General features: G+C 39.3%; 1 protein-coding gene across 3 annotated transcripts in view; it reads right to left on the bottom strand.

Moving 5' to 3' along the window:
- ADAMTS18 (ADAM metallopeptidase with thrombospondin type 1 motif 18) overlaps window positions 1–18,003 on the bottom strand; it is a 123,992-nt gene that overhangs the window by 45,518 nt on the left and 60,471 nt on the right. For all 3 annotated transcript variants that reach the window (XM_088800226.1, XM_088800227.1, XM_019710943.3), the window contains 6 exons: window positions 17,547–17,740; window positions 17,195–17,278; window positions 15,483–15,642; window positions 14,046–14,151; window positions 10,941–11,078; window positions 6,016–6,169 (listed from right to left, as the gene is read on the bottom strand). In XM_088800226.1, the coding sequence (XP_088656352.1) occupies window positions 6,016–6,169; window positions 10,941–11,078; window positions 14,046–14,151; window positions 15,483–15,642; window positions 17,195–17,278; window positions 17,547–17,740 (836 nt within the window). The remainder of the gene's footprint in view (window positions 1–6,015; window positions 6,170–10,940; window positions 11,079–14,045; window positions 14,152–15,482; window positions 15,643–17,194; window positions 17,279–17,546; window positions 17,741–18,003) is intronic.

Raw genomic sequence — 18,003 nt, 5'->3', positions numbered from 1 at the left:
ATGGGGAAACAAGAGAGTCTGCTCTTACAGACCATAAAATCCTCAGAAGAGAATGGAAGGGTAGTCAGGACACTGCTTGGAAACGCCACCATCACCACCAACAGCCCCAGACATGTGCCACACATACCATTTCCAAATCTCCAAACAGTTTGTAAGACACAATAAGTAAATGTTTTCCATGGAAATGGACCTACCACTGACATCAACAAAGTAAATCAGGTTCCTCATGCCTGTGTGCTGCCATATTGTCACCCTGGGTCTGAGGCGGACAAGTTAATGTGAAAAAAGAGCAGTCTACATGAGAATGGAGAAATAGGATGGAACCATTGAAACAATTAATGCCACAGTTAGAAAGGCTTTCAGGATTAAACTGTTTTCCTTTTACAGCCAGTGGAAAGCCATAACGCACACCCATAGCCTATGTGGCAGCCACCAAAATGACCTGAGGGCAGACCAAAGCCAAGAGGCATGATTCCACAGCCAACGCCAAGCCACACGGCTAAGGAAAAGGGGGCAGCTGGAGAAGACCAGGAAAATCGAGCAAGACGCAAAAACACAGGGGTTTCAGGGTGAAATAAGACAGGCGGTACGAGCATGTTATTTCTTTTGTGGTGAAGTACAGAAGGCAAACGTAATTACAGCCAACTCCACGCTCTGACGACCACGAGAGCCTTCTGAGTAAGCTCCCTTTCTAAGTAAACAGAAATGAGAGTGGGCACTTTTTTTTGCTTGTTCTTCTTTTTTTCCAGTGTATTCAACTAACTTTTCCTTATCTGTAATTCCTTAGACTTCAGTCATAATTTAAGGGGAAAAGAAATAACCACAGAGACTTCGAGGTCTCGTGTTACTTTACGGAAAGAGTCACAGTGCAGTACATTATTCTGTCCTGTGAGTCCGTGGTCATGCTCCCCTGTCGTATTCCAAAGGACAGATGCCCCTTCAAGGGAAACCCAACATGCTATAAATGTTCAGGGTCTTTACAAATCAAATGTTATAAAGCATCTCACACTTGACACCTCTGAAACAAAATTCCCCATCTGTTCCACCAAATCTGTTGCATGTTCAGCCTTCCCCAGCTCACTGTATGACACCTGCAAATTCCTCGACCAAAAAATCCTGGACTCACGTTCGTCTCCTCCCTTTCTCCCAGATTGTCATTCCTGCTTCCTTGAGGAGTGATGAGAAGGTGTATGGAGCATATAAAATGTATTATATATGTTGGATTGAGGTTTGCAAAACAAGTTGTTTACTAGTAGGACAGGACTATGGCCGCACATGTGTGAGACTGACAAGAGTAAAGGGAAAGTGAACATGTTTATGTTTTTGAGTGAAACTGAGCATGACAAAATTGAGTGATAGACACGTTCACCAAAACAACTCCTGGAAAACAACTTCTGGTGATCACCTAAGAAGTAAACAAGTCCAAGGAAAAGAGGATAAAAGCAGAACTGCAGAGCAGTGCCATGTGGTCCGACTGGACACTCCGGCTAAGACCCTCTGTGAGGGGCAAGCTGCAATACTCCGTGACGCTCCAAAGTTCTTCCTTCCAAGACCAGCTTGTCTCAGACCCATCGTGGTCCTAGTCGCTTCTCCCAGACCAGAGGCCTTCACTACCTCAATTGACTTTGGGACTTGGTTCGTTATTAAATTCTTTTCTATTCTGTATAACTCTCTGTGCTTACCAGAGCATTGGCCTCTGGAGGGACATTGGTTCCCAAATAAAGCTGTGTTACTCACTCTATCCAAACCTGTGTGCCAGGACTTTGTTCCCCACTCATGTCATGAGCACTACACAGGGACGTAGGGTCCTGCCAAGGGGTTAATGTCCCCTTCACTTTCAGGAATAGACTGAAATGTAGCGGAGTGGCTTTACAGGTGCTCGCGACAGAAGGGGACAGAGGCAAAATCCTCCACTTTATGGAAATGGGAGTGCTAAAAAATGTTTTCTTTGGTTATCATCAAAAATCCAATAAATAATTACTGAGTATCTGCTAATATATCAGATATTCGCTAAGTTTGCAGATACTCTCCATCTACTGGGGCAAGAGACATACATAGACAGTTATAATAGAGTATCACAAGTTTATGATGGTGACATATGGAGTGGAAATGGAGCTCAGAGAAAGGAATACTTAAATCTCCCTGGGGATAAAAAGAGGTTCATATTTGAGCTGAATCTTTAACAACAATAAAAAATGATCAGCTACTTGTCACATGGATGGACATGCAGTACTCTAAGATGGGCAGCATATACGCAAAGTCTTACAGATATGAGAGCAGGAAATGTTTGAAAAACATACTAGGACAGCAATATAATTGGAACATGAGGTGATGAGCCTACAGGTAGTCACTAGCATTCAAATACCTTCTCTGTAATTCCTATTCTGCCTCAAACCCTTCTAGTGTTTCTATACAAGAAAACTGACTGAGCTCCTGCTATGTGACAGCAACTGTGCTGGGGACAGTTACAGAGTACAGGCTGGTCATTTCTGACACAGGAAAACAGTCCGCATAGAAGCATTGGTCAGTCTCTTAGCGCGCTTGGAGCACTCTGGCAAAAAGCATCAACTCCCTCACTGGGTCAGCAAGCACTTAATAAGTACATAATAATCAAATGCTTTCAATAGTCAAATCTCCCCAGTTGCTATGGAGGTAACTCTCCTTTAGGTCTGTCCAAATAATGTGGAACCACTAGTCAAGTAACTCGTTTCCTTGAACATTTTGAAAGGGAACAGAGATCAAGCTTGACATGCTGAAGAAACAATAAATTTGAGGCTGGGAGAGGAGGAAAGACAGGACAAGTGATTAAAAAAAATAGCTAGCCCCAGGTCCTTTCACAAGGAAGGCACTTCCTGAGAGAACAGCCAGGCACGATATGACCTTGCTGTTGAAGATTTAAGGAGGAGAGCAAGAAGAAAACCCTTATTATTTATTAAGTGGTGATACTATGTGGAGGGGTCAGTCCTCACAACTACCAGGGAAGAAATGCTATTATCCTCACTGTACAGAGGTGGACATAAAAGCTGAGAGAAGTTAAGTCATTTGCCCAGGGTTGTAGGAAGTGGTGGAATAAGGTTTGAAACCCAGGTCAATCTAACTCCAAAAGCCAGAGGTAAGTGTGTAAGGGTGTAGGTGTAGGTAGGTAGGTGTGTGTGTGTGTGTGTGTGTGTGTGTGTGTGTGTGTTTAAATTTTAATATTGTCTAATTCAGTAGCTCTCAGCCTTGAGCATGTATCAGAATCAGCTAGAGCCCCTGTTCAAACACAGATTGCCGGGTCCTACCCCCAAAGGTTCTTATCCGTTAGGCCTGTTGTGAGACCTGAGCACTTGCATTGCTACCAAGTCCCGGGTGATGCTGATATACTCCATCTGCTGGTTTGAGAGGATACTTTGAAAATCATTTCCCCTTTTTCCTTCCTTTTTGTTTTTGTTTTTGTTGTAACCACCATGTAAAACTGCTTTTCTAAAAGGCATAGAGGGGAAAAAAAGGGGGCAGTAAGAAGAAAGGGTTACGAAGGGATTACAATGATAAGATAATGGAAACCGTGAAAACAGACTTCATCTTTTTTTTGATGTTGCTGGAGCTGGTCTGAAACCAGCAGGATGAAAAGCAGAGTTTGCCGATCTGGAAACCCCTCCTACTTAGGGCCTGGACGGGAACTGTTTATGATCCGCAGAAGTATAGACACGATTCACATTATAAGTCGGCTTAGGAGTAAATCCAAAAGCTAGGATGTGGGGAAAAATATTCCACATTCAGAACTCACCAACCAGCCCTGCCTTCTCTATCTTACCTCCTGGTCATCTTCAACAACTTCTCTTAAGCAAATCTCTCTACCCCTCCAGGCATTCCTAACTCTGTGCCTTTCCTCATTTTATTCAGTCCCCTAGTCTGGAATTTCCATTTCCCTTTGATCGGCTTCTCAGGGAAGTCCATTGCAATGAGATGCTGTCTTTCAAAAACATGGTGTGGTTCCAGAAAAAGATCTATAATTTAAGAATGGTTGTTTAAGCCCTGCACACTGTCTGACAGAGAACAGGTACCACACAAATATTTGTTGAATGTATGATCCTAAAGGAATGATAGTAATTTTAGAAACTTCCTTTATATTTCTAAAGAAAATCAAACTCATTGCCAATTGTGCATTTATTGCATACTAAGTGCTTAATAAGTATTTGATTAATGAATAAGCTAGCAAATCCTTTAAGAATCAAGTGAACAGGAAATGAAGGTAGCAAACTTTTTGAGCCAAGTGAGTGGCTACTTACTTCTGCCAAATGAATCATCTTAATAGGCAATTTGGAACAGTTGTAAATTTATTAATTTATGCATATCATACACCAGTGTTTGCCACAGTAAGGTCCATGTACCATGGAGGATACACATACACACGCACACACAAACAAACAAACAAAAAAACTGTGTATGGTGTATGTGTAAACTTTCCTATAGCTACACATTTAAATTGTATTAGAAAAATATGTAATCCTGTATCAAACCTGTGAGTTAATAGTTATTATTTCTTTGGATTAGACATATATTTTTTAAGTGAGTTGATTTATAGAACAACAAGTGAATATAATACAGAGATACAGCACAACTAATGAAGGTAATTATTATGAAGTTTATTATGAAGTTTAGGAAACGCTGGTATTGACTAATGGAGAGAAGGAAGCTTAACATCAGTGTGGGTGATGCATTTTGTGTAGGTTCCACCATTTAAAAGTTGTGTGGCTTTGGGCAAATTAAATACATTCTCTGAGCTTCAGGTAAAAAGTAGTGCAGATTCTCACTTCAAAAGTTTTTTGTTGTTGTTGTTGTTCTTTTGTGAAGACTGAGGAAAAATGAAAGAACTCTAAGTAGAACGCCTTATGTGGAGCAGAGACTCACTTAGCAACTGGGGAAGGTGATAGTGAGTGGTGATAAATGGTGAGAAGTGGTGATTGCGGTGAATGGTGGTGGTGCTGGTGGAGGCTGTGCTGTTGGTGATGGTGGTGGTGCTGGTGGAGGCGGTGCTGTTGGTGCTGTTGGTGGTGCTGGTGGAGGTAGTTTTGTTGCTGATGATGGTGGTGAGAATGCTGGTGGTGGTGGGTGCTAGTTAGAAGAAGAGGAAGAGGCAGAAGAAAAATGGAGGAGTAGAAAGAGGAAGAATAGAGGAGGGAAAAAGAGCTATAAAACCCCATAATGTCTCTGTATCCAGATACCTAAGATTTCCATGTTTCTCTTTAGACAGTAGGAATAAACCAACTTAAAAATGGCTCTACTTCTTAATGATGTTGAGACTGTCAGTGATATAGCTCTTAACCAACTGGAACATCTGTCTTTCCCCATCTATCTTTTCCCCATCTATCTTTCTCACAATAGTGAATGAAAGATTTGACACAAATATCTGAAGATTACTCAAGATATTCCTTGAATTTTTATGTATCAAAAAAAGCTGGCTGCCAACAATAGTTGTCATATAATATAAAAGGCATCTGTCTGTGTTTTGAGGTGATGATTTTAAATGTATCACATTAAAAGGGAACACAAGCAACAAGTATGAGGTGAGTACTAGACTAATTGGGGGGATCACTGCATAAATTATATAAATGTCTAAACACTATGCTGTGCACCTGAAACTAATATAAAATAATACTGAATGCCAACTGTAACTGAAAAAAAAATTTAAGGGACTATGAACACAACAATAACTAAAATAGAGATGAGCAGTAGGTAAAAGCTATTACACCCAAATTTACTACTTGTGATAAAAATCTTCGTCTACAGCTGAGGAATTTTCTTACAAGGATGCAGTCACATGGCATTTAAACCAGGCATGGTCTATGGGGGTTAAGCCTGGATAACTCATTGACAGTAAAAGTGCCACTTAATTATCATGCCAAACAACTGACATTTTCGAGATAACCCAGACTCTAACCCTTGGCCTTGGCAAACCAAATGTTTATACTTCTGTTAGGTACACAGACACATTGCAGAATCTTAATGTAAGTTTCAAATCACGAGCAAACATACCTTCACAAAACCGAGGCTGCATAGCTTGGCTTTTGCTCCAAATTGCCACTTGCACTGTGTGTCAGCATCATAAATCTGTCCTGGGAGTTTGTCTGGATATTTATACTGTCCTGTTTGCTTGGGCTCATCCACCAGACACCCAGCCTGAGGTGTACTGCAATGACAACACAGCTCTATTACCATGATTTTCTCTGAGCTTTCCACTGAAAACAATACACCTCTGAGTTCATTCATGCACAGAAAAATATAACATGGCTAGAGAAACAAGTATATGCTTAAAATGTATATTTATAGCAAAGAGTGAGTCCTGGCCTGTCTAAGAAGATGGAATTTACATCCCAGTGACGTGGCATGGCCTGCTAAGAGATAGGAAAGCTCAACATATTTGAAAACTGCCCCCAACCGTCTTGTTCAACAACATTCGACAATTTTGTTATTGACCGCCTATTCTGTGGAGAGCATTAGGCTAAGCACTAGAGGTACCAAATAAACCAGAGACAGTACCTGTCTTCATGGAGTTGAAAGTCGTGCTATATTTTTTACTGATAATGGGACAGTGGTCAAAGATGTACTTCACTTCAAATAATCTTTACAAGAAAAAAAATTAACAATGTTTTTTGAAAGAAATCAGGAGAAAGGACACATGGGGGTACAAGGCAGGACAATTTCCTGGTGGTTATGTTTAACTGGGATGTGCTGAGAAAAAAAAAAAAATATATATATATATATATATCAGTCTTGATGGCATGGATAGATTATTAAGCTATGGTTACATGCATATAAAATTATATATTTACATATAACAACTATAGTGTTGTTACAATAGTCAAACGGTCAAATATATACAGGGAGTGCCAAAAAACATATATACATTTTAACAAAGGAAAAGACTGTATTAAAATTGTAATACTCGAGAGACAACCAAGATGGCGCAGTAGGTAAATGCTGTGTTTACCTTCTCTCACAACCACATCAAAATTACAACTAACCTACAAAACAACCATTATTGAGAATCACCTAAAATCAAGCTGAACTGAAGCCTTTCAAATAAGGACATGCAGAAGAAGCCACCTCCAGACTGGCAGGAAGGTCAGAGACACAGAATGTGCTGGTCCCACACCCGCATATGACCATTAAAGATTGGGAGGGCTATTTCAGCTGTGGGGGTCCTCCCCATCCCCTAAAGGAGTGAGAGATACCAGCTCCATCCCAGCACATGGTTCCAGTGCCGGGGAGAGAAGTTCCCATAATTTTTGGTTGTGAAAAATTAAGCGGAGATTGTGACTGAGTAAGATAGTGTGGCTGCACTCACAGGCGCTCCTCTTAAAGGACTGCATGCAGACTTACCCACCAGTAGAATCACTCTCTCTGAGTTCCAGTGCTGGGGCAGCATCTGGAAAGGCAGCAGGAACAAATGGTGGGGAATTGAGTTGTCTGGCTTAGGACGGGGGCTGGAGAGGCAGATTTCTCCTGGACGGAGGAGCTGGCAGAGGCCATTGTTTCTTTGCTGAGCTGTCCCCTTTCCCCATGGGCAGCTGCAGGTGGCCGCCATATCTGGCCGCCATATCTGAGTTACTATGGCTCATTCACCATGCCCTGGCAATTCCAGACCCGGCCCTACCCAACTTTCAGGCACACCCAGGTCGCTTCCAGTGGCTTTTTCATGCAGACTGCTTGTCTTGGCTCAAGCTGCACTTTCCTAGGGTTTCTCAAAGGTTCGCAGAACCCCGACAAGCAGCATCTGGCTTGAGCGTGTCCTGTACCTCTCTAGCTGAGCATCCCTAAGCGGGCACTAGTGGCAGCTAGCCTTGGTTCGCAGCTTGGCCTCTCAAGGTGCTTCCAAGTATAGCACAGGCAGCAGACATCTGTGGATTTCTTTCTGGCTCCTACTAGGTGGCCCCAGGTGGGGCACGGGCTATGGCTGAAATAGACCTACAGCGGATCCCCTCAAAGGTGGTTCTGGGACTGGTGCCCAGTGGTCAGCTTCAAAACAAGCTGGAGCATCACCCAGCTGTCTCCAAGTATAACACACTCAAGGGGCAGATTGGGCAGGCACCAGAGCCCTGCTGAGGCAGATCCTGCTCCGTAGGGTCAGCCCCTGCTCAACAACTCTTCCATTGTAGTCAAGGCTAGTTCTCACAACCAGTGAGCCCAAGGGTCAGTCCCTCACATTGATGTACAATTAACAACCAAGGCTCAACTACAAGAGGAGGGCACACACAAACCACACAAAGGACACACCTGGAGCACACGGCTCAGGTGACCAGAAAGACTGCGCCACTGAACCCCACAGCACATCTACTACATAAGGCCACTCTACTAAGACTGGAAGACATAGCAGCCCTGCCTAATACATAGAAACAAACACAGGGAGGCAGCCAAAATGGGGAGACAAAGAAACATGTCCCAAATGAAAGAACAAAACAAAGCTCCAGAAGAAGAACTAAGCGAAACAGAGATAAGCAATCTATCAGATGCAGAGTTCCAAACACTGGTTATAGGAATGCTCAATGATCTCATAAAAATGCAGATGGAAACCATGAAAAACACACACAATTAGAAATAAAGGATACAATAATGGAAACAAAGAATATATTACATGGAATCAACAGATTAGATGAAGCAGAGGATCCAACCAACGATGTAGAAGATAAGGTAGCAGAAAACACCCAACCAGAACAGCAAAAAGAAAAAAAGAATACAAAAAATTGAGGAGCGTTTAAGGGGCCTCTGGGACAATAGCAAATGTACCAACATTTGCATTATAGGAGCACCAGAAGAAGAGAGAGCGCAAGGAATTGAAAACCTATTTGAAGAAATAATGACAGAAAACTTCCCTAACCTGGTGAAGGAAATGGACATACAAGCCCAGGAAGTACAGAGAGTTCCAAACAAGATAAACCCAAAGAGGCCAACACCAAGACACATCATAATTAAAATTGCCAAAGGTTAAAATTGCCATAATTAAAATGCCAAAGGTTAAAGACACAGAAAAAAATCTTAAAAGCAACAATAGAAAAGCAGTTAATTACCTAAAAGGCAGCCCCCATAAGACTGTCAGCTGATTTCTCAACAGAAACTTTGCAGGCAAGAAGGGAGTGGCAGGAAATACTCCAAGTGACAAAAAGCAATGACATACAATCAAGATTGCTCTACTCATCAAGGCTGTCATTTAGAATTGAAGGACAAATAAGGAGCTTCCCAGACAAGAAAAAGCTGAAGGAGTTCATCACCACCAAACCAGTATTACAAGGACTCTTAGAGGGACTTCTTTAAGATGGGAAGGGGGTTAAGAATTGGTGAAAAGGGAAGAGATTAAGAACAAACTGGGTGTTATGCAGTAGTCATGGGGATGTAGGTTATAGCATAAGGAATACAGTCATCAATATTGTAATAACTAACTAGGTATGGTGCCAGATACCATGTTTCCCCAAAAATAAGACCTAGCCAGAAAATCAGCTCTAATGTGTCTTTTGGAGCAAAAATTAATATAAGACCCAGTCTCATATTATATTATATAAGACTCAATCTTATACTATAGTAAAATAAGACCGGGTCTTATATTAATTTTTACTCCAAAAGACACATTAGAGCTGATTGTGCGGCCAGGTCTTATTTTGGGGGAAACACAATACTAGATCTATCAGCATGAGAGATAGGAATGGGGTTGAGGTCAGGGTGAAAAAGGTAAAGGCATTAAGAAATGTAAATTGGTAGTTAATACAGTATGGGGAATATAATCAACAATGTTGTAAAGATCATGTAAGTTGCCAGATGGGCACTGGACTTATTAGGGGGATCACGTCATAGACTGTGTGGATGCCTGACCACTGCACTATACACTTGAAGAGCTGAAGTAGAATAATATTGAATGTCAACTACAACTCAATATATAGGTATATATAATCATAGGATGTGGAGTACAGCATAGGGAAGAGAGTCGATGGTATTGTAACAGCTATATAAGATGTCAGAGGACAGAGGGGTAGTAGCTTTGGGGGTGGGTTATCTCTTTATGAGGGGTTTAAATGTCTAACTATTACATTGCTTTGTACACCTGAAACTAATAAAATGAAAATAATTGTAATACTCAATATATACCTATAACAAAAGATGAATACAAGTCATATGTATACGTTTTTTTGGCACCCCCGGTATTACGGCTAAATAACATTCAAGGAAACGTCAAAGAATTTCAATTTTTAGTTCATCATTTAATATGAATCAAGTAGTGCTATCTTTCTAATCCCCATTTTACTAATGCAATCTAGGCGTTTTGAGTAACCAAAGAAATTTTCTTTGGATGTGTTTTCGACATAGAGCCAGCTCATGGCCATTTCAAACCCTTTCAAACAAAAGAGCCAATCAAGACAATACTCTATTCATCAAAAACATGCTCACCGCTTTAGCATTTTTTAATACCCTTACAACCAAATTGATTAATCAGATAAAACAATTAGTCACAGTAAAAAAAAAAAGGGCGATATATGCATATCTAGCAGCCTCTGGAGGTCATGAAGGAGAAATAGTTATAAGCATAGATCTTGGGGTCATAACAGACCTAGGTGTTGAATCTTATCTCTGCAATTTACCAGCTGGATCTTAAGTAACACAATGATCCTTTCTATGCCTCAATTTCCTCAACTCTAGAATGAGGAAATAATAGGACTGCTGTGAGGATTGAATGAGTTACAATGTGGAGAGCATTTGGCACAATATCAGGTCTGCAATCTGTTTTTTCAACAATGACAATAATGACAATATCATCATCATCACCATCATCATCCTCATCAGAATTTGTCAGCTTTTCTGTTCATTGGAAGTCAAAAGATATTTCCACTGCATATTTGTTTTCATGTCTATTAAATATAGTTTGCTGGCACCACTCCAAACCCGGGAGCAGCCCTGGCTTTGGCCTGTCTTACCTAAGGAATTTTTTGAGATATTGCCGGCTGCATGAAGACCATGAAAATACTCCGTTGTTTCCGGTCAGTGTGGGAGACATGATATTGCCTTCAGCCTTCCTGCAGGGATTGCCTTCTCCATCGTGAATCATGCCGAAGCTGAAACACAACAATAACAACAAAAAAGCCTTCTGTGAACAGCCCGTTTCCCCAATGATAGCCAGAGGAAAAAAATGATACACTGAGAATCAATGAACCCAAATGAGAGGCAGAGTCATCAAAAGGGAAAGATAAAAATGAATTACTACATGAAGTATTGTAAAATTCATGGAGAAAATTTTAAAGAACACCGAGGGCTTTGTTATGGTATGTCTTGGCCACTACAACCAAAGAATGGTATACCTGCTACATATTTTAAGAGCAAGAAAGTTTTGGTCAAGATTTCTAAGCTAAACTGAAGTGATGGGATAGTCAAATTCTTTTATTTCAAATAGCAAAATATTTTTCTTCCCACTAGTCATGGACCTGTGGTAAGGAGGTTCAGAGTGAGTAGGACTTACAGAGAAAAGCTGATTATAAGTTGTTTAAGGACTGTTAATGCAAAAAGCTAGTGACATAAACTTTTAATGAAGATCCATTTATTAGCTGAAATAAAAACAAACTCTGATTATAATTAAACTCCCTTATTATCATAAACATCTTTCATAACTAGTGCTTGAACCCATCTATTGAAGGCATATAAAAAACTTGTGGTGAATGCATTTTATAAGAAAACTTTGATTTGTCCCTTTTACCACAGCAGGTTCTAGCAATTACAGGATAAAAATAATTTTAGGTGGTTTATTCCCTAGAAATCGTGTACATTACACCTAAATGATTCCCAAATCCTCTGGCTGGTAGGACACATGTGACACTAATATATATACCCACATATGACACATACACCATAAAGACAGGGTTTACTTCAGGTCATAGTGAAGTGGTAGGGGATGGGAGAATACGCTTCTTTGGTCATCTCTGAGAAATTGAGTACACACACAAAAAACATTGTGGTTTTTCTAGGGAGGCCAAAGATAGAGTCATACCAGTTTTGTAATTAATTTAGTTGTTCTCTACCTAAGTATTTAAAAGAATAATTATTGCCTCTAAAGAGCATTTTTAGGAAGATATGATTCCTGTAGAAATGCACATACTATTCTGATATAATCTTATTAACATAGCTATCCTTTGAAGGTAGCCTATACAAATAAATAATTATGTTCTAACCAGAGAGGAAACTGTTATGACCCATGTCTATAAACTAGACATTTTCCCCACAGTCTCCCCAGTTTATCAGACAAGTGACGCCAGGATGGCTGTATAATGAGATCCTGTCTGTGAATGTCCCAGGTAATTCAGAGGTGAGAGATTCATAAATATACTCAACATACGAGTATAATCAACGTACGAGTATATTCAAGGAAAGCATTTTCTCCTCCTCAGCTCTGCCCAATTCAGTTCCTTGTACTGAACTAGGAAACTAAGGGGGTTTGTTTGGGAGATACCCTTTCTACATATATATGTGGAAGTCAAAAACAGAAGGAAGTTTATGAAGTACCAGAGGAAAGAGTAAGAATGAGAGAAATGAGGATGGGGTGGGGAGAGATTGAAGCCATTAATCAAACAGGAAATGGTAATTAAATTAGCTTGTCACTGGAGTTTTATGGACATAAGAAAACCAAGTTTGAACTGAATGTTGAACTTAAAAAATTTTTAATTTTCTAATTTCCTTTGATTTAACATCATTTTAGAATATGCCTTTTCTTTAGCACATGGCAAAAGTCATATCAAAATCTCTTGAAATGTCTGTTTCAAAATGTACCTCTATAAGGCCATATCACTTAGAACTTGAGTATGTATTTTATTTTATTATCTGTTCTTCCCCCTAATTCTGGCTATTCTTTCCTTACCCCATCTGGAGACTGTCTTTGCTTTTCCTTACGAAAATGTTGGATTTTGATTTTGGTAATTTTAACTCATAACCAAGAATGATTAAAATTTTTAATGGCCAGTATTTTGAAAAGTGAGAGATCTGTTCATTTGGACTTCATGCTGGTGAAACAAATTTAGACATATGTTTGACATTCATAGATGTTTTATTTCCTGCTCTGTACAAATGGGCCTTGTGTCTAATGGGCATTTTTGTACCACCATTCACAGCAAAATTGATTCATTCATATCTTGCTAAGAAAGTAGTTGTGTATATACATAACATGCTGGGAATCGGTTGGATAGCAGCAATGGGCAAGACTCAAATTTCCTGAAGATAACAAATTTAGTTCATAAGCGACACTAACAAAAATATCAAAATATAAGTTGTAGATGTGGAATAGATGATGTTTGCTTTTATTTTTAAGTTGGAAATTAATTGGATGCTCTGAAAATGAGCATTCAATATAAATGTTGAATACAAGACACACTCACAAACATCCCTAACCTCATACATTCAAAGACTCATTTTGCAAAGCAATATGTTTATTATAATGTAGGTGTGATTGTTCCAATGTTTGAAAATTCTCTGTAGAATTGTGTTCATACCCGATTGCATGCCCCGTAAAATAAATTCATCTCATTACTCTTACTTTTCTCATTCCTCATTTCTAACTCTAGTCTCACAAAAGATTTACTAACACCAATTAAATGAATATTAAGTGCATGCAATGACACCAACTAAAAGAATATCCAGTAAATACATCATGTTTTTAAACCGTTAATATGCCATTACACTCTGGGAATTTACATTTCTGCATGATTATTTTCTTAGTATAATGAACTAAAAGCATCTTTGTTGCAGCAAAACATGGAAGAAAATCAATGCCTAAATGACCAGAGGGTCCATTAAATAACTTGCAGTCCATGTATGGACACAGTGTAATACTGTGTGGTTTTTAAATGTTGTTGTTTAAAAAGAGCAATGTCAACAATGACTGGCCTTGTTTGAGCCCTTCTTATAGTCAGGCACTATTGTAAGCTTTGCACAAGATTTATCCTATTTATTCTGCCTTGGTCAATAACAATCATCAGAGGAATGCCAATGAATCACCCAACCAGTTTTCATATAAAGTGGTGAATCAAGGGGTCACTTACTTGTGCCCTGACTCATGTGCGATGGTGAAGGCCAGGCCAAGCCCCGTGTCCTCATTGATGGTACAACTTCGGTACTTACTGCACATGCCACTGATGGGGGCAAACCCTATTGAAAGGTCAGTTTCAAGTGTTAGTCCAAAGGGAACACACACAGATATTTGATCATTTTTATGTCCTCAAAACGTGCTGCAGGTTTAGTTTAATGGATTCACATATTTATTTATTTATTTTTTTTGTAGGAAAACACTAAAAGTATATGGTTCTCTCTCCTGTCCTAATAGATAAATGCAGTACTTAGTATTTTCTTTCCTTTTAAGATATTGTCATCACTTGATCCTCCTAACAACCCTGTGAAGTCAGTATGAACACTGTAATTCTCATTTTACAAATAGGACAGTAAGTTTATACGCCTTGTCTAAGTTTACTATTTGGCTCAGAGCAACTGCTGAAATGATAACTAAATCAATGTACAATGTTCACTTAACAGTAGGATTAGTGTCAAAATTTAAGGTACATTTTCTAAGAGAACACACATTCTGGTCTTTTTCTAAAGCATATAAAATGGAAATGCCTAAATAATGTGAGTAGATTAAATTCATTTTTTTTCCTATTTACTGTAATGCAACAAATATCCCTGTTTCCCAAAACTGCTTCCGTCCACGAGCAGTTATAAAATCATTCCAGCCAGTCCTTGATTCCATCTGGAACTACATGAATGACCGTGTTAAATGTCTTTCTTCCCAGTTTGGGATCCTTATAACCAGTAGAACAAGGCTACGTACTCTTGTGAATTGATTGCACCCACCTTGCTGCCGTGATGTAAGTGAGACCACTTGGTAGACCTAATACAAAGGCACATATCATGGGTGGCACCACCACCATCATCCTCAACACTGATCTAGATGACCATCAATTCATTAAAAAAAGTGTTGCATTCCTACTCTGTGCAATGGAAAACATTAGAAAACATAGTACAGATGTAAAAGATTTAGTGCTTACTCACTGTCTTGTACAAATATAGAAGAGCTGAGTCCTTCAAAGGTCAAGTAACTTTCTAAAGGTGGGACTGCTACCAAGGGGCACAGTTAAGTACCATGGAGACCAATCAAATTCACTTCAGCTACCCAGTTTTGTAGTCATGATGCTTATGGAATAAACCACAGCTTGTCTAGTTAAATAATTTATCTCATGTCTCAATGAGCATCAATAGAGTTAATAAAGAAAACTACAAAAGGAATGAAGCAAATGGGTTCCCCATTCCACACTGAGTTCAGATAAATAGAACAATATTCACCAGAGGGTACAGTTAGGATACTCCGCAATGTAAATACTAGCTCTCCTTATTAAGGATAATAAGGGCCACTCACCCAATAGAAAGTTTCCATACTGTGTTTTCAGCTAACAGGGGTGTGTGTGAAGCATCTGTTCATATCATACCTAGAGTGTCACATGGCTCATTCTTCCAGGAACAAATATCAAATCCCGTGAGTAAGATGGCGTGGTCATGCCTCTTGCCATTCTTTCCAATGAGGGCAGACTGCCACTGACAAAAACTATTCAGAGACTGGTCTGCGTGATGGTTGATCAATAATCCTCCCTATGGGAAACCCACACAAATCAGAGCATGAATTTGTCAGAGATGAAAATGTTGCATCATTCCATTGTACAGGCAAACGCAGAAACATGTTTCTAGGGAGAAAGGTCAGTAGAGGAAAAAATTTGAGCTAAGGTTAAAGATAATGGGGCGGGGGAGCGAGAGAGAGTGAGAGAGAGAACTAACTAAAAACTATTTCAGATAAATTCTCACAATATTTAAAGTAACTACAGAATTTCAGTTGTGCAATTTACAAACAACTATATTTCTACAACAAATAACGTGACATCAGTTCGGAACATATTCATTTATCTCATGCTGATACCACCTTTATAAAACTGTTATAACTTTTAGAACATAATTACAAATTTATGATGATAAAGTTTAATATCTCTTCACCAGTGCATGAAAAAGGTAGTGACTATAGTTTATTTACCCCTCTGTCAAAATTTTCAGCAAAGAGCTTGGCATACCTAATAGGTTACAATCAATCAAAGTGAAAGCTCACTGGATGGATGAAGAAACAAATACTTATAAGAGTCTAGAGGGTAAGGTAGGCCCAACCCTTAAAATAATTATTTATCAAAACGTTTGCTTAACATTAGTTAGGGCCAAGTTGAGGGTTTTTAGAGAAGATCTTCAATTATAAGTGAATTAGGATGCTGCGGGCTTACTGTTCTTGAGCAAAGTATTAGTGGTAGGTTAAAGACAAAACTGTCTTCCAAACAACACACACCCGTTCTACCATTCTAAAATTCCAAGAATAATTCGACAAGTTGTCAACCTCTGTAGCTTTACACACCTGGACAGTTAGATTCATTTTTGTCTTGTCTCTGACTCCCTGCTTTGTACATTTATTGGCATTACAGAGAAAGAGGAAAAGCCACAGGGGATTTTAAAAATGGTCTGATTAGTAATCCCCACCTCAGAAAAATACAGTTTTAACATCAAACACTACAAAGCAGTGAGTGCCATGAAATTTAACACTTTATGTTCTCATTTGATAAATCACCCCATGCTTTTGTCTTGTAAATCATTGTAATCAATTCAGGGACAGTAAAACATTCCTTGTTTATTATCTATAGTACCTAGATGGTGCTGAAGACGGTAGGTTTATTACAATAATTTTCTGATCACTTATTTTCTGCATATTTTCATAATATTCTTTTGCATATGCCTGCTAATACCCAGCATATCCAACTTGCAAACTCCAACTAACCCTTAAACCTATTACCCAATGTACTTTCCTTGTGAAGCCTACATAATATTTATATTTTTATATATAATGTAATATTTGTATTTATATTATACATGCATATTAAATCATATTTGTGTTGTATATATACGTATATATACATATGTTATACATATAATATATGTAATTCTTTTGTGATATTTATACAACAAAGATAGTACTTTCCTTGAGGGTACGGTCAGCACAGTTTCAAATTTGAATTTCTAATGACCAGTACACGGATTGGCACACAGTAGGTGTTCAATGAGCATATCCTGACTGGCAGAATGAATGAAGAAATAAGTGAAGTTTGCCACTTACAGGTTCCTGCTCCAGAAGAATGAGGCTCACCACGACAATGTTTATATCACTTCCAATGGTCCCATCTTTAAATAGGCTGGACACCTGACGGACAATGGGAATCAAACAAAAATAAACAAAGTCTGAAAATGTCCAAAACGGTGGAGGAGACTCAATGAGAAATATCTGTAAGTAGATATGCTTTAGTTTCACCAAATATATGTATAATGAAACCAATTTCCTCAAAACTCATTTTTTTTCTCTCAATAAAATCACATGGCTACATCTGCTATTCAACCCCCACAAGGGAATTCTCGGATTTCTAGCTGTTTTGGAGAGCCAGAAGGGTTGGAGTCCTGACAGCTTCCCTTACCATGTTCATGACTGTGAGAATGTACGTGGTGACGTTTGCCTTGCCGTGCTTTTCCACCATTTTCTTGTCTGCTACCACAAGGGTTTCCACGTTTAGGCCCTTTTGTGACTTTCCAGCTGACCTTCTGGGCCGTCCTGTGCTCCCGTATTCATCAAACCTGAGATAGGTGTCCTCTGTGGGAGGCTTTGGGGCATCTGCAATGAACATAAGAGCATTTGGCAGGGCTATCAGTACAAACCTCTGGGTGAGACCGAAACCGAAACCAGGGGAGGAGAAGGACTATGTAACCAACACTTCACTAATCTACTGATAAGTGACGCCATCAGTGCCTGTCCTGGGGTTTTGCACCCAGTTTGTGGTCAAGAAAGATTCATTCAGTTGAAGTTTGGATGGATGAGTGGATGGATGGATGGATTCAATAACTCAAAAATGCTCTAATGAGTAAAAGAAACGCTAT

The sequence above is a fragment of the Rhinolophus sinicus genome, chromosome 8, assembly GCF_057876585.1.
Source record: "Rhinolophus sinicus isolate RSI-liver-muscle chromosome 8, RSI-T2T, whole genome shotgun sequence".
In the NCBI taxonomy this organism is placed as follows: Eukaryota; Metazoa; Chordata; class Mammalia; order Chiroptera; family Rhinolophidae; genus Rhinolophus; species Rhinolophus sinicus.
This window is presented reverse-complemented; position numbering and strand designations above follow the sequence as displayed.